Source organism: Coregonus clupeaformis, chromosome 5 (assembly GCF_020615455.1).
Source record: "Coregonus clupeaformis isolate EN_2021a chromosome 5, ASM2061545v1, whole genome shotgun sequence".
Lineage (NCBI taxonomy): Eukaryota > Metazoa > Chordata > Actinopteri > Salmoniformes > Salmonidae > Coregonus > Coregonus clupeaformis.
Window position 1 is genome coordinate 21,372,672 of NC_059196.1, and position 22,998 is coordinate 21,395,669.

The window sequence follows — 22,998 nt, forward strand, 5'->3', positions numbered from 1 at the left end:
AGCCAGAGACAGAGGTGAGAGGGCTGACTATAATTTTGAAAGATAGCCCTACTTGATGGTAACAAGAAAGTTGCTTTATATATTTACAAAGATGTGAATATGAGACAGAAAGACAGACAGAAAGAACTCAAGGCATAGATTATAGGGTAATGGAAAGAGGTTGAATTAATCTGATGGTGTGTTCTCGTACCCTTGAGAAGTGCTGATGGTGTTGTAGACACTGGTGGCGGGGGCCGACGAGCCGAACACGTTGTCCAGCTCGGCCAGCGCGGCGTAGCGGTCTGCCGCCGACGTACCCGTCAGCTGACTCTGGGGGTGACGCAGTCCTGCCGACGCCACCGGGGGGAGAGAGCCCGGAACCCCGCTAGGGACGCTACCTCCTGAAAACACACACACAGGCTGGTTTACAACACAGGGAGGCCAGGAGAGTACTGTAGAAGCTAGTAACTCCATCTGTCTCCCACCCACGGCAGGGAGAGCAACAACACATCATGCCCACACAAAGGAGACCTAATCCTGCTCCTCGAGGGCCACAATCCAGACAGCTCCACACTCAAGCAACGTCACCATCATCAAAACAAACTGTGATCTAGTTCTTGTAGCTCTTCATTGTATGAACGAACGTGTGTGATCTAGAAGTCAGAAGTGGAATGCTGGATTCCACTAGACCATAGTCCTCAAGGTGCAGGTCAGGAGAGAATCGATATCAAAACTCTAATACAAGTAAGATACCCCAGTGCTAAGAAAGGTTTTTCACTCAGAGGTAACCATAGCAATTCAGATGACAGGTGAGCTGACATTAGGACCAGACAATCGGATGGCATGACTGACCAGATGGGGCGCAAAAGTGTTGGAATCCCAGAAAGCCAGATTCTAACAGTGGGTTTTTATGAGCATCTGGGACCGTATGTATCAAGTGTCTCAGAGTAGGAGTGACGATTTAGAATCAGTTTTGCCTTTTAGATCACAATGAATGGGATTAATGGACAGGGGGGGGCCCTTTTCCTAGATCAACACTCCGACTCCTAGATCAACACTCCTACTCCGAGAAGGTTGATACATACGGCCACAGATTTACATCGTTATGTCATAAGCTTGCTAAGGTCTCTCTTGCATATCTCGAAATAATGTCAAATGGCTACTGGTTTCTCCGGTTGACATTTAGGGAGCTACCATACAGTGCATTCTCAAAGTATTCAGACCCCTTGACTTTTTCCACATTTTGTTATGTTACAGCCTTATTCTAAAATGGATTAAATTGTTTTTTCCCTCCTCATCAATCTACACACAATACCCCATAATGACAAAGCAAAAACAGGGTTTTAGAAATGTTTGCTAATTTATTACAAATAAAAATGGAAATATGACATTTACATAAGTATTCAGACCCTTTACTCAGTACTTTGTTGAAGCACCATCGGCAGCAATTACAACCTCGAGTTGGGTATGACGCTACAAGCTTGGCACACGTGTATTTGGGGAGTTTCTCCCATTCTTCTCTGCAGATCCTCTCAAGCTCTGTCAGGTTGGATGGGGAGCGTCGCTGCACAGCTATTTTCAGGTCTCTCCAGAGATGTTCGATCGGGTTCAAGTCCAGGCTCTGGCTGGGCCACTCAAGGACATTCAGAGACTTGACCCGAAGCCCCCCCTGCGTTGTCTTGGCTGTGTGCTTAGGGTCGTCGTCCTGTTGGAAGGTGAACCTTCTCCCCAGTCTGAGCGCTCTGGAGCAGGTTTTCATCAAAGATCTCTCTGTCCTTTGCTCCGTTCATCTTTTCCTCGATCCTGACTAGTCTCCCAGTCCCTGCCGCTGAAATACACCCCCACAGCAGGACACTGCCACCACCATGCTTCACCGTAGGGATGGTATTGGCCAGGTGATGAGCGGTGCCTGGTTTCCTCCAGACGTGAGTTCAATCTTGGTTTCATCAGACCAGAGAATCTTGTTTCTTATGGCCTGAGAGTCCTTTAAGTGCCTTTTGGCAAACCAAGCGGTCTGTCGTGTGCCTTTTACTGATAAGTGGCTTCTGTCTGGCCACCCTACCATAAAGGCCTGATTGGTGGAGTGCTGCAGAGATGGTTGTCCTTCTGGAAGGTTCTCCCATCTCCACAGAGGAACTCTGGAGCTCTGTCAGAGTGACCATTGGGTTCTTGGTCACCTCCCTGAACAAGGCCCTTCTCCCCCATTTGCTCAGTTCTAGGAAGAGTCTTGGGGGTTCCAAACTTCTTCCATTTAAGAATGATGGAGGCCACTGTGTTCTTGATGACCTTCAATGCTGCTGAAATGTTTTGGTACCCTTCCTCAGATCTGTGCCTCGACACAATCCTCTTTGAGTTCTACGGACAATTCCTTCGACCTCATGGCTTGGTTTTTGCTCTGACATGCACTGTCAACTGTGGGACCTTATATAGACAGTTGTGTGCCTTTCCAAATAATGTCCAATCAATTGAATTTACAACAGGTGGACTCCAATCAAGTTGTAGAAACATCTCAAGGATGATCAATGGAAACAGGATGCACCTGAGATCAATTACGTGTGGCCAACTATTTCAGCACCGTTTCGCGCTGCTTTGAGACAAGCATGGGGACTGGTCTTGATAAAAATCAATCAGATTTTTATTTTCACTGAACCTCACTTTGGATATTGGTTAGCCTACAATTTGGCTGTGGAAATGTTAGGATTATTTTGCTCTTCACTCGCAGTCGCTAAGTAGCCTACTCCCGACCAGTCACGTTGTACAGCGCCACATTTTCCTAACGGAAACCCTGAGGCCTACATAGGCTACTGTAAAATGCATTTTTCATTTTTTCTTGGAATAGAAACACCATAATATTAATCCATTTCATTAAGCTACATTTATAACAGTATAAACAGCACAACAAATACAATAATTTATCTTTTACAAACAAATTATAATCATTCCCATATAGTCTGTTCTAACAAAAAATGGTTTTAAAGTCTTTAGTACTGCCAAGATTAAAAACTGTCAAATGCATTCGTGAATTCAATCGCTTAAGCCGACATGTTGCGGTTCATTCAACGTTTAATTATTCAAGTCTCCCTTTGTTATTTCGTTTTATAACTAAAATGCTTGATTGTATTTAAAGACATGGATGACTTGTATGCTGTGTGATGACATGCACAAATGAATGAATGATTGATACAATGAAGTAGGCCTTTATGCCAATAAGTAAGTTACGTTAAGACAGCTACAGTAAACGGGACCCAGAGGCCTACAGCTCCATGCCATTTCAATAACTTCACTTCAATTAAATCCTTGAACCCACCTGTCCCTGACTTTTCCTAAATATGTGTATTTTACACTCTAGCAGTAGGCATATATTGAGATAAATACCCTAAAAGACTAAAACTTTCTGATAATTTAATCCTCAAAGCGCCAATAGCCGGGACTTGATGAGTAGCCTACCAATAGCCACCCGTCTAATAAATCAATGTAATATACACAATCAAGTCTATTAATATCTTGTTTAGGGAGGTCATAAAAAACATGGTACTAAGACAATGTATTTCAAAAGAACAGAATAGCATGTTTTAAAATGTATTTATCTGTGCTATAGTAGCTGAGGATATTTTCCACAAATGGTATTTGCTGATTATCATCAGTAGGCATGGAGCTGTGGTTATTCTAGGAAAACGTTCGATTTTGAAAACATTTTGTGTTGTTTGGCAAAACTAGCTTAATTAAAAACCTTGGAATATGCTCTTTTGGATAGGGTATAGCAATCAAAACGTCTGGCCTGCATGGACCTCTGTAGGATTATTTGGAAAAATAAGCAAGCACCAACTAGCTTCAAAAAGACGCCCTCTGGTGGTTGAACTAGCACTAATAGCAACAATGGCGGACAGTAAAATACTATGACATCATGCACTCCAAAATGCCATACCATTCTGCAGCATCCCGCAAGCTGTGCTGTGGCTTTTAAATGAAGACCCACTGTAACTGCTGGTTTAGAAAGGATGGGACCCGGACTTTATCTATTCTACACCATGCATGAGCTCATCATCCCCAACCCGATAGCAAACTCACTCTACTTGATGCATCTTGAAGTCTGTGAGTGGAGGCTGGCTCGCAGCAGGGAGAGGTTTACCTTGCTCCGTTTTGGCAGAGCTAAAGATGGTATCCAGGTCAGAAAGAGCTGCGTATCTATCGGTGGGGACGCTAGTAGTGCCGCTGTCTCTGTCTACCAGCCCATTGGGCAGTCCTGCGGTGGAGGAGTTCCTCTGGCTCTGGGACTGGGAAGAGGAACTGAAGAATCCAAAGTCGGCGCTACAGGATTTGGGGAAGTGTTCAAAATTAACTAAATTGCTAGAGTTAGCTAGGCCCCCCGAGGACGTGCTACCTGCGAGAGAGAAAGAGATGACAGAGAGGAGTCACATAATAGGGGCCTGGGTGTGTGTTCCTGACCATGCAGCGGAAATCTGGGGGGCTGGATTGAACACTGTGTGCTACTGGATGTACAGCAGTGTCATCTTTCATTTACAACAGCACTGTGCTTCATCTGACCTGAAATCAGTGGAAAGGATCTGCATTATAATGTTGAGTAGTATAAGATTTTAGGTTTTAGTCATTTAGCAGACGCTCTTATCCAGAGCGACTTACAGTTTTAGTGAGTGCATACATTTTTTCATACTGGCCCCCGTGGGAATCGAACCCACAACACTGGCGTTGCAAGCGCCATGTTCTACCAACTGAGCTACAGGAGGCCCCAGATCGAATGGAGTCAACTGTGTCAGACTTGAAATGAGCCCAACAGCAGTCATGGTCCTTAGTCTGACTGTCACAAGAGCCACACAGTGGCTTCAAGTGTGTTTGTAGGATGATTGTTGCCTTTCTTAACAATGATCTTACCCTGAGGGTTAGTTAGGCACAGAGACTGAGGTTGGTCACTGTCTGAGGAAACAGAGTGAGAGTTGAGGTAAAGGAAGAGAAGAAGCATCACTTCACTGGGAGTGGTTTGAGGGTAGAACCTGACTGTTCCTATGGAATACGAAATCCTGTCTACGCTCCTGTCTGACAAATTAATACATCTACAGTGAATTACTGAATTACCTACACTGTTACAAGATCTTAGTACAATACATAGGTGGAGAAATATCTTTCAAATCATTCTGAAGATGATCTTCTGCAGGATAAGAATTCCAGAGGCTGAGGTAATAGTTGGCCATCTTTTCTTTCAATAGCTGGCTGCAGTTTAGACTGCATGACATCATGTTATTTTGCACCAATGGCCCTGTACTTCTGGATATGAACAGGTCAGCAAACACCAAAGAGCATACAACACACGCATCCACAGACAGACAGGCACACACACATCAATAGGAACAACCACAGACATTGATATGGGAAAACCCTTAGAGCCTACCAGACAGACAGAGGGGAGAAAGGGCAGTTAGGTGTTAGCTAGAGGCTAAGCCCAGTGAGATGGAGAGAACTTACTGTGAGCACCTGCACCCGGGTGAGGTAGAACAGTGCCAGCGGTGGCAAACTCACCCACACTGCGGCTGGATGAGAGGGACGTGAACGCTTGCAGCCAAAACAGGAGGGGAGCGGGGGGGGGGAAATGAGTACCAGAGACAGGGTGGGGGAAAAAACAGAAAGAAATATCAACCAAAAGGGGGAAAAAAAGTGTGTGAACATCACCCAAAAGCAAAATGAAATCATAACAGAGCGAATGGAGCCAGTGTGAAAGCGGAGGCCAGGCCAGGCAGTGTAGTGATCAGTGTGAGTGAGAGCAGGAGTCTTGAGAGAGAGGGGATGCATCTCAAGTCTAAAGTGGTTTCCTCTCCTTGTTTCCTCATCTGTGCAGATCTGAAAACATATAGGATAGGTGAAAGCAGACATGACAGATAGAGGTCTAACTGTACATTTGTTTGATTCTTTCAGATCAGTGCGGATGAAGGAAAGGAGACAAGGAGAGGACGCCACTGTTGAGTGTTGAGATGCACCCAGAGACCAGTGCTTTCCCATCCACCACCATGTAGAAGTCAAGAGGTGATCTGTAGACTGCAGGCATTAGTCTCCAGCAGAGGGCGGTGTGGTACATTCAAAATGAATTCCCTTGACAATGGATGGGGAAACTAGCCAGTGAATGAGTGTGTGCCTTGAGCAGCCAGCGAGCCAGCTAGCAAATACAGAGCCAATGAGAGTGATGAAATGAATGGAGTGGCGTGGAGCCATGGACCAGGACTGTGAGAATGGGGAGGAGAGACAGTGAGTGACATAGACAGACAAACACAAGGGACAGAGAAAGACAGTAGACAAATCATATGGAGATCTGTCTCCTAACATAAACAACAACACAGACAAAATGGACACAAAAAGCATGACAAGTAGGAGTGAGTGAACTGATGTGAGTGTGAGCATGTAACGGAGAGAGAAAGAGAGAGAGAGAGAGACAGAGAGAGAGAGAGTATGTGAACATGTGAGTGTGTGTGTGAGATCGAGGCAGGTGAATGGAACATGCTCTACCTGTATGTGAGGTCTGGAAGGGGGCTTGGGGTGCCGAGGGGAAAGCACCCGATGGACCCGCGCTCCCAAATGCATCAAAGTTAGCAAAGTCTGCGTTTGCGTTCTGAGCAGCTGGAGGTTTGTCCGAGGGTCAAACACACATAAAATCAAAAAGGACAAACAAAACAGGAAACAATGAATGAGATGATTAACGGTCACATATGACACAGACTGCAACCCAAATGGCACCCTATTCCTATAGCGCACTAATTTTGACCAGAGCACCTTGGTCAAAAGTAGTGCACTACATAGGTTATATGGTGCCATTTGGGATGAAACCACAGAAATGACACATTGAGGGATATGGAACTAAACTAGATGGAACTAATGACAGACTGGCACCAGATGACAATGACAAACCAAAAATGGATGTGATGATTACAGGTCCACCTTCTCCCATAGGGCACTGCCCTGAACCTAAGCTCATGTTCCCTTCTAGTGTGTGTGCCACTGTCTGGGTTCAATGTAAAACAGATTTTAAATGAAGCACAGTACATCCATTCATTTCACGCTTTCTCATCATCATGGCAATTCTGAATAATAAAAATACAAAATCAACCAAAGCAAAGTTGGTAGAATTCATAGAATTATGCAGACCACCATAGTCCCTGTGCCCAAGGACACTAAGATAACCTGCCTAAATGACTACCGACCCGTAGCACTCACGTCTGTAGCCATGAAGTGCTTTGAAAGGCTGGTCATGGCTCACATCAACACCATTATCCCAGAAACCCTAGACCCACTCCAATTTGCTTACCGCCCCAACAGATCCACAGATGATGCAATCTCTATTGCACTCCACACTGCCCTTTCCTACTTGGACAAGAGGAACACCTACGTGAGAATGCTGTTCATTGACTACAGCTCAGCGTTCAACACCATAGTGCCCTCAAAGCTCATCACTAAGCTAAGGATCCTGGGACTAAACACCTCCCTCTGCAACTGGATCCTGAATTTCCTGACGGGCCGCCCCCAGTTGGTAAGGGTAGGTAACAACACATCTGCCACGCTGATCCTCAACACGGGGGCCCCTCAGGGGTGCGTGCTCAGTCCCCTCCTGTACTCCCTGTTCACCCAGGACTGCATGGCCAGGCACGACTCCAACACCATCATTAAGTTTGCTGACGACACAACAGTGGTAGGCCTTATCACCAACAACGATGAGACAGCTTTTAGGGAGGAGGTCCGAGACCTGGCCGTGTGGTGCCAGGATAACAACCTCTCCCTCAACGTGACCAAGACAAAGGAGATGATTGTGGACTACAGGAAAAAAAAAAGAGGACTGAGCACGCCCCCATTCTCATCGACGGGGCTGTAGTGGAACAGGTTGAGAGCTTCAAGTTCCTTGGTGTGCACATCACCAAAGAACTATCATGGTTCAAACACACCAAGACAGTCGTGAAGAGGGCACAACAAAGCCTATTCCCCCTCAGGAGACTGAAAAGATTTGACATGGGTCCTCAGATCCTCAAAAAGTTCTACAGCTGCACCATCGAGAGCATGCTGACTGGTTGCATCACCGGCTGGTATGGCAACTGCTCGGCCTCCGACCGCAAGGCACTACACAGAGGGTAGTGCGTACGGCCCAGTACATCACTGGGGCCAAGCTTCCTACCATCCAGGACCTCTATACCAGGCGGTGTCAGAGGAAGGCCCTGAAAACTCCAGCCACCCTAGTCATAGACTGTTCTCTCTACTACCGCACGGCAAGCGGTACCAGAGCGCCAAGTCTAGGTCCAAAAGGCTTCTCAACAGCTTCTACACCCAAGCCATAAGACTCCTGAACAGCTAATCATTGCTACGGACTATTTGCACTGCCCCCCCACCCCCACCCCCCTCTTTTACGCTGCTGCTACTCTGTTTATTATTTATGCATAGTCACTTTAACTCTACCCACATGTACATATTACCTCAATTAGCTCGACTAGCCGGTGCCCCCGCACATTGACTCTGCACCGGTACCCCCCTGTATATAGCCTCCCTACTGTTATTTTATTTTACTGCTGCTCTTTAGTTATTTGCTTTTATTTCTTTTTTACTAAACACTTCAATTTTTTTTTTTTACAAAAATGCATTGTTGGTTATGGGCTAGTAAGTAAACATTTCACTGTAATGTTTACACCTGTTGTATTCGGCACATGTGGCAAATAAGATTTGATTTGATTTGATTAATATTTAGTATGATCTCTATGGTAGAATCTTTGAATTTAGAATATTTGGTTGGTAAGAGTAACAAGTGTTGATTTGAAACCCATTTTATTTCTTTGCCATGGTGATTCTATTCATAAGAATACTACAATTACATTAGAATATAATGATATCACAATTTTGAAGAGCAACTTCAGTAGAATTTAGAATGTTAGAACGTTTGGTTGACAGGCACCAATGTTGACTTGGAACTCAGTTTTGGTGGCAACAACCTCAAGACTAAACGTGCGACTTGCTTCTGCTATGTAAGATTATAAATTGTTTTATAAATTAACTTTAACACCCAGCGATTTCACCAGTCCGTTCCATGGATGGCACAGAGACATCAGTATCTTCCTGCAAGAACTTCAAATTCCATCAACAATGGTAAGCATCAAATACTGTATTCTTATCATAATTTGGTTCATTTCTGTTTTGATTTGGCTTATTATTGTGTATTTCTCAAATTCCATGTAGATACATGGTTTTATTGTAACTTTACGTCAGGTCCTCCCCATTTTCTCAGAGATCTGGCATTGTGAGTGTTACTGGAAGTCCCTAAACATGGCCAGCTTCTGCTACCACAACCAGCACCTGCCTGAGCAGGAGAAACAACATCTGTTCCACAAGCGCATGGAGATAATACGCAAGGTGGAGTTCTATAGAAAAGTCAGGATGGAGTTCTACGAGGATGGAGTTTTACAAGTATTTTCTGATAAAGAGATGGTGAAACTGGAAGCCATCCGGGGGTGATGGGAGTTGGCTGTAGAGATGGGCTTCCTGTGAATCTCTGATTTATTTTGTCAAAGTAGTAGAAAGATAGGATAGGAAAGGATTGCTAGGTATAGTACTTTTAATAAGTGTGTAGGTTATTGTTATTATTGTTATTATTGTCCATTTTATATTTTCAAAAAATCTAATTTTGAGTATAATTGTGATGTGCCTTTTTTGAGTGTGTGTGTGTCTTTAAGCCTCATGTGTGCTTACTTGGTGCTGCCTTTCTGCCCACACTATAATGTGAAAACATTATCCTCTGAGCAAACACACGCTAACAGCTTCACGCTGGCCTCATTAGTAACCATGGAGACTGACCGCCCATAGCCATGTGAGAATTCTATAGTGTCTGGCGATGCCTTACATAGACCAGTGTGATTGGGGGGGTGACCAGTGATGGGGAATACTCTTGAAATTAAGGAAACCATAAAGTCTCTAAAGCTTCTCCCACTACCATAAAACACACTTTTGGACAGCTGAAGAAAGCACCCAAATATTTTTCAGGAAATTTACTTTTTCTAATTCCATAAGTATGACCATAAGTGACCATTTAACTCCATGCACTATGCAGTAGATGTAACCACTGTGCCCAGCATTTTAATGACTCAAGGTGTAGTGACCGCTCCAGGGTCCGGTGCAGCATGTGACACTCCTCCTGCTTACCTGGGTGACTGTTGAAATGTGCAAAGTTGGCAAAGTTGGCCGCCAAGCCTGCTGCCGTCTGCGAGTGGGATGGAGCGGCGAAAATGTCTCCGCCCAGGTCGCTGAGGAGGTCAAACTTCTTGTCGTGGAACTGCTGCTGGCTCAGCTGAAGGGCCTGGGCCACACGACTCCCCACCGGAGACTGCAGAGACAACAGGGCTGTGTTCATTAGGGCATGCCGTATCAAAACGCTTTGCAACAGAAAACAAAAACAGGCATTTCTAATTGGACAGAAGTTCGGATGGAACCTCCCTGTTTCACTCCATTTCGTGCTAAACATGACCCAGTTACCTCACAGAGATATCCGCACTTCACACTGGTTATCTTGTTGAAAGCAACTCACAGAGATATGTTTTGACTACTAGAGCGAGAAGGGTTTCCTGAACACCTGACCTGACCAAAAACAGTCTATACATCCAATCATAATGTCTATACATCCCATCACATACAGTAGAAGTCGGAAGTTTACATACACCTTAGCCAAATACATTTAAACTCAGTTTTTCACAATTCCTGACATTTAATCCTAGTAAAGATTCCCTGTATTAGGTCAGTTAGGATCAACACTTTTTTTTAAAGATTGTGAAATGTCAGAATAATGGTAGAGCGAATGATTTATTTCAGCTTTTATTTATTTCATCACATTCCCAGTGGGTCAGAAGTTTACATACACTCAATTAGTATTTGGTAGCATTGCCTTTACATTATTTAACTTGGGTCAAACGTTTTGGGTAGCCTTCCACAAGCTTCCCACAACAAGTTGGGTGAATTTTGGCCCATTCCTCCTGACAGAGCTGGTGTAACTGAGTCAGGATTGTAGGCCTCCTTGCTAGCACACGCCTTTTCAGTTCTGCCCACACATTTTCTATAGGATTGAGGTCAGGGCTTTGTGATGGCCACTCCAATACCTTGACTTTGTTGTCCTTAAGCCATAACTTTGGAAGTATGCTTGGGGTCATTGTCCATTTGGAAGACCCATTTGCGACCAAGCTTTAACTTCCTGACTGATGTCTTGAGATGTTGCTTCAATATATCCACATAATTTTCCATCCTCATGATGCCATCTATTTTGTGAAGTCACCAGTCCCTCCTGCAGCAAAGCACCCCCACAGCATGATGCTGCCACCACCGTGCTTCACGGTTGGGATGGTGTTCTTCGGCTTGCAAGCTACCCCCTTTTTCCTCCAAACATAACGATGGTCATTATGGCCAAACAGTTCTATTTTTGTTTCATCAGACCAGAGGATATTTCTCAAAAAAGTACGATCTTTGTCCCCATGTGCAGTTGCAAACCGTAGTCTGGCTTTTTTATGGTGGTTTCGGGGCAGTGGCTTCTTCTTTGCTGAGTGGCCTTTCAGGTTATGTCGATATAGGACTTGTTTTACTGTGGATATAGATACTTTTGTACCTGTTTCCTCCAGCATCTTCACAAGGTCCTTTGCTGTTGTTCTGGGATTGATTTGCACTTTTCGCACCAAAATACGTTCATCTCTAGGAGACAAAACGCGTCTCCTTCATGAGCGGTATGGCGGCTGGTGGTCCCATGGTGTTTATACTTGCGTACTATTGTTTGTACAGATGAAGGTGGTACCTTCAGGCATTTGAAAATTGCTCCCAAGGATGAACCAGACTTGTGGAGGTCTACAATTATTTTTCTGAGGTCTTAGCTGATTTCTTTTGATTTTCCCATGATGTCAAGCAAAGAGGCACTGAGTTTGAAGGTAGGCCTTGAACTACATCCACAGTTTGATAACAAGACATTTGTGGAGTGGTTGAAAAACGAGTTTTAATGACTCCAACTTAAGTGTATAACCTCCGACTTCAACTGTATACGCTACCAATCAAAAGTTTGGACACACCTACTCATTCAAGGGTTTTTCTTTATTTGTACTATTTTTTACATTGTAGAATAATAGTGAAGACATCAAAACTATGAAATAACACATATGCAGGGACGGCTTGTTCAATAGGGCGATATGGGCGACGCACTGCCAAACGGGAAAAGGAAGGGATTTTTTTTCTAATCAATTATAAAAAATAAAAAAATAAAAATATATATATATCTTTTTTTTTATAAATTTATAAAAAATTATATCACGGCAACAGCAGTTATCAGTGTTCACGTCTGATCTGCCAGCCACTAAATGTCAAATCAGGCTAAAGTCGTGCTTCAAATGGCCCCGCCCGTTTTTTGGGCGATTTCAGTCAGGTTGAAAATCGCCCAGAAGTCTCTCATAGCCTGTCATGTAAAATCTATTTTTTTCACATTTCAAAGCTTTCAATACATTCTCTATGGGTGTCTGTGTGCATGCACTTACGCGCTTTCGTCATACGTGACGTAACGTTGAACGTAACTAAGACAATGGCGGCTATCAGCGTCTATGTTGCGACCTGCAGTGTGGCGTTATTTTATGTTTTTAATTTGTAGACTTAGTTTACAAACATTCTGCAAACATTCTGCTTTGGACTGATCTTCGGTTTTGGACTGATCTTGTTGATCGTGTACATACCCGCTACGAACGGACTAAATAATGAAAACGCTGCTGGCAGAGAGGTGGAGCCGGCCACCTTCACCCTGGTCAGAGCGGACCGCGATCCTGGTAAGAGAGCGACTGTACCCGACATTGAACTGCTTTCTGTGTCATTGAACCTTACTATTGTTGATAAAACAAGTTTACTGGAGAACGGAGAAAAAAGTAGAGACTTTTGGACAAGGTGGATAATTGTATAATATAAGGCAGTTTATTCAGAGGTAAAGATATCTGCAATCGCGTTCACGGACCCGTTCGTCAAACTCTTAGGGAGCTATAAATCAAGCCCCATTACTTACCATATCAGATAAGAGAAATTGCTGCAGCTACATATATTTTACATCCTGGCCCTACATAGTTCACTATTTGCATCACTTACCAAAATATTACATGTGGTCATATATGCTTGGAAAGTGGAGATGCCATAGAACGTCAAAAAAGTAAACATTGCTGGAGACACATTGCGTTTGCTAGCGAAGAGATTTGTTGTGGCAAATGAACTTGGGCTGGGAATTGCCAGGAACCTCACGATAAGATACATGCATCAGCATTGCGAGTCTCATGATTCTATACGTATTGCGATTCGATACTGTGATTTTATTGCGCACCATATGTCTGTTGCAGAGGGATCAGAAAGCCATGAGAACGAGTTTTGATCAGTCATGGAAATAAAAGTGCTGAAAACAAATTGGCTCCCAATGTGAAAAGATTGAGAACAAGCTATGAAGGAACAATAATGGTGTTTTGGTGCAGGTACAGCCAACTAGCGCTAAAATATTGCGATATTGTCAATACAGTATATCGTAAAGTATCACTATGTAACTCGATTTCTTTCACCCCAATCCCTCAAATTAACGGTAAATAACTGAATTGTTTGCCCCACATTTAGCTAAGATGATTAGCTAGCCAGCTAAAATGTTTTATTTAGTTAGCAGTCGCATCTACAATAGTTTACTGTCAATAACATGTCTCCAAAAATGACGTGGTGTCTCCAATTGTGTTGACATTTTACAATTGCAATGCGCATCCATGAGTATCCACTTTCTGTAGCTCAGCTGGTAGAGCATGGTGCTTGTAACGCCAAGGTAGTGGGTTCGATCCCCGGGACCACCCATACACAAAAATGTATGCACGCATGACTGTAAGTCGCTTTGGATAAAAGCGTCTGCTAAATGGCATATTATTATTATTATTATTATCTAAAGAGAGCCCCGAAACATTGTGTGCAGACATTTTATGCAATAAATGAAGTAGGTTCAATCTAGTAGTTCTGATCTTCTGATTGGTCCTGATGAGTTGGGCGAGGTCCCCTCCAGGCTACTGTCACTGTTGCATTGGCTCTGAGTCGGGTTCTCTGTCTTCAAATGTTCAGCCTAAGAGAGGGGATTTTTGTGTGTGTGTGTGTGTGTGTGTGTGTGTGTGTGTGTGTCCTCAGAGCAAGAACTCGTGAGTTGGAAGAACTGAGAGGCCTATGGCGTGGGTGTTGTCCTTGGCCACCTGCTGACAAGGCTGACAAGATAGGACCCTTTTGTCCATTGTTATTGGATAGGAACATAACTTATAACCAGCTCCTGACCTAAATAGATCTTAGCACAACATTTTACTCAACATATCATATTCCATATTCACTATAACAAATATATTTACTACGACATTAGCAAGAACCGCCACATCCTCAGCCGGCTAATCCAGTGTGTGAAGTTTTGCGGAGTGTTTGAGTTAGCTTTGCGAGGCAAAGATGAAACTGAGGGCTCCACCAACCCTGGTAAGCCAACACTTTTGAGATCAGTCAATAAATGCTTCTGGTATCGACTTATATGCTGCCCCTGTCTTCATGTTGTTGCTGGACATATCTTTTTTTAAATGTGTGTAGGTCACCTAAATCATCAGAAAAATTGCCCCTCCTGAGAATTTTTTCAGGAGCCGCCACTGCACATATGGAATCATGTAGTAAACAAAAGATGTGTAAAACAAATCAAAGTATATTTTATATTTGAGAATCTTCAAATAGCCACCCTTTGCCTTGACAACAGCTTTGCACACTCTTGGCATTCTCTCAACCAGCTTCACCTGGAATGCTTTTCCAACAGTCTTGAAGTAGTTCCCACATATGCTGAGCACTTGTTGGCTGCTTTTCCTTCACTCTGCGGTCCGACTCATCCCAAACCATCTCAATTGGGTTGAGGTCGGGGGATTGTGGAGGCCAGGTCATCTGATGCAGCACTCCATCACTCTCCTTCTTGGTAAAATAGGCCTTACACAGCCTGGAGGTGTGTTGGGTCATTGTCCTGTTGAAAAACAAATGACAGTCCCACTAAGCCCAAACCAGATGGGATGGCGTATCGCTGTAGAATGCTGTGGTAGCCATGCTGGTTAAGTGTGCCTTGAATTCTAAATAAATCACGAACAGTGTCACCAGCAAAGCACCCCCACACCATAACACCTCCTCCTCCATGCTTTACGGTGGGAAATACACATGCAGAGATAATCTGTTCACCCACACCGCGTCTCACAAAGACACGGCGGTTGGAACCAAAAATCTCAAATTTAGACTCCAGACCAAACGACACATTTCCACCGGTCTAATGTCCATTGATCGTGTTTCTTGGCCCAAGCAGGACTCTTCTTCTTATTGGTGTCCTTTAGTAGTGGTTTCTTTGCAGGAATTCGACCAGGACGGCCTGCTTCACACAGTCCCCTCTGAACAGTTGATGTTGAGATGTGTCTTATTTAAACTCTTTGAAGCATTTATTTGGGCTGCAATTTGTGAGGCTGTTAACTCTATGCAGCAGAGATAACTCCGGGTCTTCCATTCCTGTCGCGGACCTCATGAGAACCAGTTTCATCATAGCAATTGAAGAAACTTTCAAAGGTCTTGAAATGTTCTGTATTGACTGACCTTAAAGTAATGATGGACTGTCGTTTCTCTTTGCTTATTTGAGCTGTTCTTGCCATAATATGGACTTGGTATTTTACCAAATAGGGCTATCTTCTGTATACCCCCCCTACCTTGTCACAACACAGCTGATTGGCTCCAACGCATTATGAAGGAAAGAAATTCCACAAATAAACAAGTCACACCTTTTAATTGAAATGCATTCCAGGTGACTACCTCATGAATCTGGTTGAGAGAATGCCAAGCGTGTGCAAAGCTATCATCAAGGCAAAGGGTGGCTATTTGAAGAATCTCAAATATATAATATATTTTGATTTATTTAACACTTTTTGGGTTACTACATGATTCCATGTGTTATTTCATAGTTTGTATGTCTTCACTATTATTCTACAATGTAGAAAATAGTAAAAAATAAAGAAAAACCCTGGAATGAGTAGGTGTGTCCAAACTTTTGACTGGTACTGTGTGTGTGTGTATATATATATATATTTACACACACACATACTCTAGACTCTGACATTGCTCGTCCTAATATTTATATATTTCTTAGTTCCATGATTTTACTTTTACATTTGTTGTATTGTTAGATACTACTGCACTGTTGGAGCTTGGAACATAAGCATGTAGCTACACCCGCAATAACATATGCTAAATATGTATATATGATCAACAATATATGATATGATTTGGTCAGGGAAAACATTGTATGGCCTGTTATCAGCCAGCTGAGTAACCAGTGTGTGTGTGTGTGTGTGTGTGTGTCTCTTACCTGACTGGGTGTGTGCTTGTTGAGGTGCAGGGTGGGGGCTGACTCCCCCAGCAGTGTTTTGAGGGGTCGGACCTCGGGGGTGCTGCTGGTGCTGCTGGCTGACGAGCCTGAGATGGAGGCGTGGACCGAAGCCACCACTTTGGCCTGCTCCGGGGGAACAAACCTAATCACAACAACAATGGTGTTCAATTGATTACACAGCAACACAGACTTTAATTCAAATTGACTCCTATAACCCAGCATCTCAGAGTAAGAGTGCTGATCTAGGATCATAATGAATAAGATTACATGGACAGGGGGGGACCTGATCCTAGATCAGCACTCCTACTCTTTGTGCATACAGGTCCTGAACATTAATTCTAAAGATGTTGGGCTTTGAAAGTAAAGTCTGTAAATGTCTGCTCCTGTGAGAACCTTTATGCAGCGTTTAGATGGTACGAGGTAGACGGCAAACCGGATGTCATGTTTTCAATAAGGGCACAACGGTGAATGCCGTCAGCCGCCATGGTAGCCGGGACTCAAATATTTCAACATTTGCCATCTGTCATAGCGTTGTTTTCTACCGGATGTTGATTTGCACTGTGTGTTTACTGAAATCACCATAGCAACACATACCGTTGTGCTGGCTTTCTTTTGCCGTCACCCTCTTTCTTGCTTTCTTGTCCCGCTATGCCGACTGGTATGACAGTTTTTAGATGTGTGTAAATATTCTACTTTCCTTTTGGATTCCAATTAACAGTAACCTAGATATCATCCACTAAATACACCTGGGTTGTTACTGATGCAAAGTGCCTTGCTGCTCGAAGGCCAACTTCAGTGAGCTGCCCGTCTCTAGGGCTTTCTCATGCAGTGGAGCGAAGGGTCCCAAACGGCACCCTACTCCCTTTTTAGTGCACTCCTTTTGGCCAGAGCCCTATGGACTCTACTCTACAGCAGCCTCTCACCATCTCTTCTTCTCGTATTTCTCCTGAAGGAACTCCTTGACTTTCTGGGGTTCTCTAAAGTCCGGTATGGAGGCGGTTCTGTCGTCGTAAAGCCCCAGCCATATCTGTTTGCATGACTAGAGAAGACAGACGAGACAGAGACAGCAGAAAAACAGGTTTGGTGAAAAATTCAAGGAGAATAAAAGTCACAGGCAAATCAGAAGATGTGGTTCATCCCCTTTACAGAGGAAAAAGACAAACATGAAAGAGAGAGAGAAAAGCCTTCAACCCCTCCAGGCCAAGAGAGCAGCAGCAGAATGTAGCACATTCAGGAACATTCCAGGGTGTCTCTTGGGAGCCCGGAAATGGAGAGCTCTACAGCCAACTTGCCAAGTGCTAAGAGATGTTACAGTACACATGGACACCTAGGATTTTACAATTAGAAGCAGACAAACAACAAAATACATACTGAAACATAGAGACATAGACAGATGGACAGAGAGAGAGAGAAAGAGACACAGACAGACACACACTATATATAAAAAGAGGACAGACAGCAGCAGACAGTAAAGTCAAGGCTGAAGATAATGCATGTCCTCCAAGGCTTGTGTCGATGTTTCCAATAGGCTTAGAATATTCTTCTCACATAAAGCACCTGACACACATAGCCTGCAGAACAGCATCAAGGACAAGCACAGGTTCAATTTTGTACCACTACCACCCATATCATCTAACAGAAGCGCATTACTCCAATTTGGAATCCTTGGCAGATTAAAGTGTGTGTGTGTGTGTGTGTGTGGGGGGGTCAGGGCCAACTAAATAAATAACCAGACGTGTGGAACGCATGAGAGAGCATCAGAGCACCATCTCCTGAAAGAGCTGCTCTGTGTCTGTTGTGCCGTCGCTACCCGGTCGGCATGCCACCACGCTGTTCTCAGCAAACACACAAATCCCACTTTACAGGACTAAGGGAAATATCAGTTGAATGTCACCCAAAACCAAAAGAGGGATAGGGTGAGGCCGGCCATATAGGATTCTGGAACACAAAGGATGGAATTCCATGTTCTGGGGTTAGAATAAATCTCAGGGCTTTGAGGGCAAGGAGTCAGCCAGCCAGCGCTCCTTAGACTGATGTGATTAGATTAAAAGGTGGACATACGAAAGGTGGCCTAGCTTGGAGGACAATGGAAGTTGAATAGGCTACTAGCCTGGTCCCAGATCTGTTTGTGTGTCTGGCCATCACAATCAGCATAGAAGTCAGCAAGAGAGCATAAACAGATCTGGGACCAGGCTAGAAAAACAACTTCTTTATCATTATAAACCTATGTGTTTCTGCATTCTAGTCTCCATCAGGGCGCTAAGAACTGGAAGAGCTGGACAGTGATAACAGAAAACAAAAACCAGTGTTTCATTTCGGCCTGTTCGCTTCCCTTTGGTTCCTAGTGAATACAACCCAGGCAGACATCAGCCATGTTGACAACAGTCCGACCTACCTCATTGCCGTGTTTCTGGAGGAACTCGATTTCCTGTTGCGTGAAGGTTGTCATGGAGATGGACTTCACTCTGTGGGGTGGGTTCAGCCCTCGCCTGAGGACAGGAGAGAAGGGAATGGGGGAAAGAGGAGGGGAAGATGGGAGAGGGGAGGAGAGATGAAAGAAGAGGAAGATATGAGAGGGGGGGAGAGATGAAAGAAGAGGAAGATGGGAGAGGGGAGGAGAGGAGAGATGAAAGAAGAGGAAGATGGGAGAGGGGAGGAGAGATGAAAGAAGAGGAAGATGGGAGAGGGGAGGAGAGATGAAAGAAGAGGAAGATGGGAGAGGGGAGGAGAGATGAAAGAAGAGGAAGATGGGAGAGGGGAGGAGGAGAGATGAAAGAAGAGGGAGAGGGGAGGAGAGGAGAGATGAAAGAAGAGGAAGATATGAGAGGGGGGGAGAGATGAAAGAAGAGGAAGATGGGAGAGGGGAGGAGAGGAGAGATGAAAGAAGAGGAAGATGGGAGAGGGGAGGAGAGATGAAAGAAGAGGAAGATGGGAGAGGGGAGGAGAGATGAAAGAAGAGGAAGATGGGAGAGGGGAGGAGAGATGAAAGAAGAGGAAGATGGGAGAGGGGAGGAGGAGAGATGAAAGAAGAGGGAGAGGGGAGGAGAGGAGAGATGAAAGAAGAGGAAGATGGGAGAGGGGAGGAGAGGAGAGATGAAAGAAGAGGAAGATGGGAGAGGGGAGGAGAGGAGAGATGAAAGAAGAGGAAGATGGGAGAGGGGAGGAGAGGAGAGGAGAGATGAAAGAAGAGGAAGATGGGAGAGAGGAGGAGAGGAGAGATGAAAGAATAGGAAAATGGGAGAGGGGAGGAGAGATGAAAGAGGAGGAAGATGGGAGAGGGGAGGAGAGGAGAGATGAAAGAGGAGGAAGGCGGAGAGGAGAGATTAAAGAAGAGGAAGATGGGAGAGGGGAGGAGAGATTAAAGAAGAGGAAGATGGGAGAGAAGAGGAATAGGAGGGGAGATAGAACAGCGGAGAGAGGGAAAGAGGAGGGGAGAGAAAGAGGGAAGGGGGTTAATTCAATTGTAAAGCATCACACATGAAGAGCCCTCCCATTAGATGGGATGATAAGATCCAGATCCCTGTACTGACTCCTCCTCAGACTGGAAACATTCATTAGGAACGTGCTGAGTTCTGCTGGGCTTATTACTGTAGAATCTGGGACAAGGACAGAACAGAGACACATCACTAGAGAGGAGGGGGAGCGAGAGACGGAGAGAGAGCAATTCTTCCCTTGTGTAGCCTAACAACACGGGGGGAGCGCGAGAGAGAGAGTGAAGGAGCACGAGGGAGCGAGAGAGAGAGTGAGATAAATTCTACCCTTGTATAGCCTAACAACACAGTTACTGAACCCCGGGTTGCCGTCACGACACACAAGACATAAGACTGTGTTAGCTCACTGAGCTTAATCCTAAATGGTAGGCCTAGATCTAAGAGTCAACACTAGTCTTTCAGTCTCATGCGAGGTTACTTATAATGCAATGCTCGTTGAGTGACCTAGCTCCGCTACACTTGAAGGGAGTTAACATTAGCCTAGGTGTATATGTGTGTGTGTGTGTTTGATGAAAGTGTGTGGGCTTTTAGAGTATGTGTTCGAGTTCCCTTGTGATGTGTTAGTGAGCCATCAGGGAGGCTGCTTTCCTGCCTCCATTTCCTGTGCACGGCTCTGCACCTGTGTGCTTGTGTGCGTGCCATTTCAAGAGAGGAGAAAAGAAGTCTGCTGAGGAACAGGTGAAACTGTACCCTGTGTTACTCAGGTCACCTGAGCCTCAGCACTTCTTAATGAGATTGGTCTTGTTAACATTTGCTCTAGACCAGTGGTTTTCATCCTGTGGTCCGGGGTACTGTAGCTGGTCTGCAATTTTTTGTAATGTTTTGTTTTTATATTTTATTTTTCTTCTAAGAATAATAACAGTTGGCAGAATTAAATGGTATAATACACAATTTTACATTACTTTTCACAATGCACATTGTTTAGAATAATAATAATAATAGTAATAGGCCTGTTTACATTCACAACATGTGAATGCCAAGATATTTAATGTTTAAAAAAAAGATCTGCGAATGGTGGTCCTCACACACACTTCGCCTAAACATTCTCCCTGGAGACCTAAGAAAGATATAAAAGCTGTAGAGAACTGGGAGGGAGAGAGCGATGCTGTGCTGTGTAAGACCAGGGCTGTTCTTCAATTATTAATTGCTCTTGCCTTTAGCCCTCTGTTGAAATTAAGGACGACTCCCACCCAAATGGTAGATCACCTCATTGTATTTCTATGAACCGCCCATCCATTTCCTTCCATCTTCAGTTCTATACACCACCACTCAATCAACTGACTGACTGGAGCCGCATTCAGAGAGCCCTGGTCAAAATGTGTGACACTAGATTGGAAATCGGGTGTCATTTGGGACCCCGGTCTGTGTATTGGGTTCAATTACTGACCTATTGGCAGACAACAATGACAGAGTAGGAAACAGGGGTAGTTGTCTACAATTAGTATTAGACTAGCATTCGACTAGAGCCAAGTAATAATTTAGCATTGCAGCTGCATCAATGGTAAGGTGTATTCAGATCTACTATTCGGCTTCAGGGTGTATACACTTTCTGTCACAAATAGAGTGACTGACACATCAAAGTCTCACACTGAGATTACAGTCAATCTATGTCACACACAGATCAGGTCTTATTCACCAGACACCAAGCGAAAGTTACCGGACCAAACGGGGAGGGAGTAGCTGAACTTGAGAAATGCTTGTTTTCCGGTGTGCAGTGCACTAATGACCCAGACCAATAAATGGATTTGATTCAGCCCGTCAGATCATTCCGACCGTGTTCATGCTGGCACAAAGTACAGCACACCCGACAGTGTAGTTGTGGCTACTAGTGTGGGGAACATTTGACTTCTCAACCTTCTCTCTCTACTCAGACTGGCCAGTTAGCCAACCATGAGGGTGAAGTGAGTGTTTGTGTGTGTGTGACTCTCTCGCTGTGTGTGTGTGTGTGTGTGTGTGTGTGTGTGTGTGTGTGTGTGTGTGTGTGTGTGTGTGTGTGTGTGTGTGTGTGTGTGTGTGTGTGTAGAGCCTGGGGCATGTGAATGATCCGTTCACAGCCTCATGAGGAGGAAAGTAGGTCAGATACTGGGAGAGAGTTCCAAACCCCTCCAGCTCTGAAATAGGATGGCATCACATCACAATTGGAACAATTCTGACACTTTTTAAATCGCTCTGCGAGTGTGTGTGGGGTTATAGTGAAACACAGTTGATTTGCATACACAGTGGTATTGTTAGTCAACTTTCACACTATTTTGTGTCTCTCTCTGTCTCTGACAAACACACACAGTATGTGTAGAGAGAGCTGAAACACCCAGCAGGGGAGTGCCTATCGTTAGCATACTGACTCCTCCAGGATGAGAGAAAGGGACTGTTAGTGCTGAACCCAGATCCTGATGTGGTCAGAAAATAACTATGGTTCCTGAACTATGGCCAATAGTAACTTCCTACTGTAAGGAAACCTCTACAACAAACATTGTATTCCTAGTGGGAAAAGCCTCTCCACCTTCATATGGAATGTGTTAACACAGTAGATTTCAACCCCACCCATTAAACAAGCCACAGGCGGGGAGGAGAGGGGCCGAGAAGTGCCCGGGCTCTGACCCCCCTGACAAGTAGGCAAGCAGTTAGCTAACTCTTTGGCCTAGTTAATAACTACTCAAATCAGTTAGCCTAACTAACTGGCCTAGTTAACTACTCAAATCGATGACGAGAAGAGACCAAAAACCAACTATTAATCTCAAGTTAAATCAAAAGGCATTAGGATCAACAGAAGGAAAGACAGCCACAATCAAGCAGCAGAGTCCTATGAATGTGCGTTGAAATAGTGTTGTGTTACAGGTTGAAGTTGACCTTTGACTCAGAGGGTCTTTAAGGTAGGTTCCTGTAGAAGGGAAGGCTGGTCAACAAAGTAAGTGCCTGTGGTTAACAAGAGACAGAGCACAGGAGGAGGATGGGTGTGGAACTGGTCACATTTCCCTCACATTCCTTCAGCTTCTCTTCATCCTCTTCTGAGGTCCATCCATCAGGGTGTGGGAAGGATAGACATGCCAGCAGCACTAAGCGCTATCCTATCAAAAATACAAACACACATATCCTTAAATT

General features: G+C 44.4%; 1 protein-coding gene across 5 annotated transcripts in view; it reads right to left on the minus strand.

The window, feature by feature from the left end:
- LOC121564724 (arf-GAP domain and FG repeat-containing protein 1) overlaps positions 1–22,998 on the minus strand; it is a 41,424-nt gene that overhangs the window by 11,363 nt on the left and 7,063 nt on the right. For 2 of the 5 annotated variants that reach the window (XM_041875862.2, XM_041875859.2), the window contains exons 2-8: positions 18,804–18,897; positions 17,332–17,447; positions 16,388–16,550; positions 10,153–10,333; positions 6,490–6,600; positions 5,458–5,544; positions 191–380 (exon numbers count right to left, since the gene is read on the minus strand). In XM_041875862.2, coding sequence (XP_041731796.2) covers positions 191–380; positions 5,458–5,544; positions 6,490–6,600; positions 10,153–10,333; positions 16,388–16,550; positions 17,332–17,447; positions 18,804–18,897 — 942 coding nt within the window. The remainder of the gene's footprint in view (positions 1–190; positions 381–5,457; positions 5,545–6,489; positions 6,601–10,152; positions 10,334–16,387; positions 16,551–17,331; positions 17,448–18,803; positions 18,898–22,998) is intronic. The other 3 variants (XM_041875866.2, XM_041875869.2, XM_041875870.2) reach the window with 3 other exon arrangements.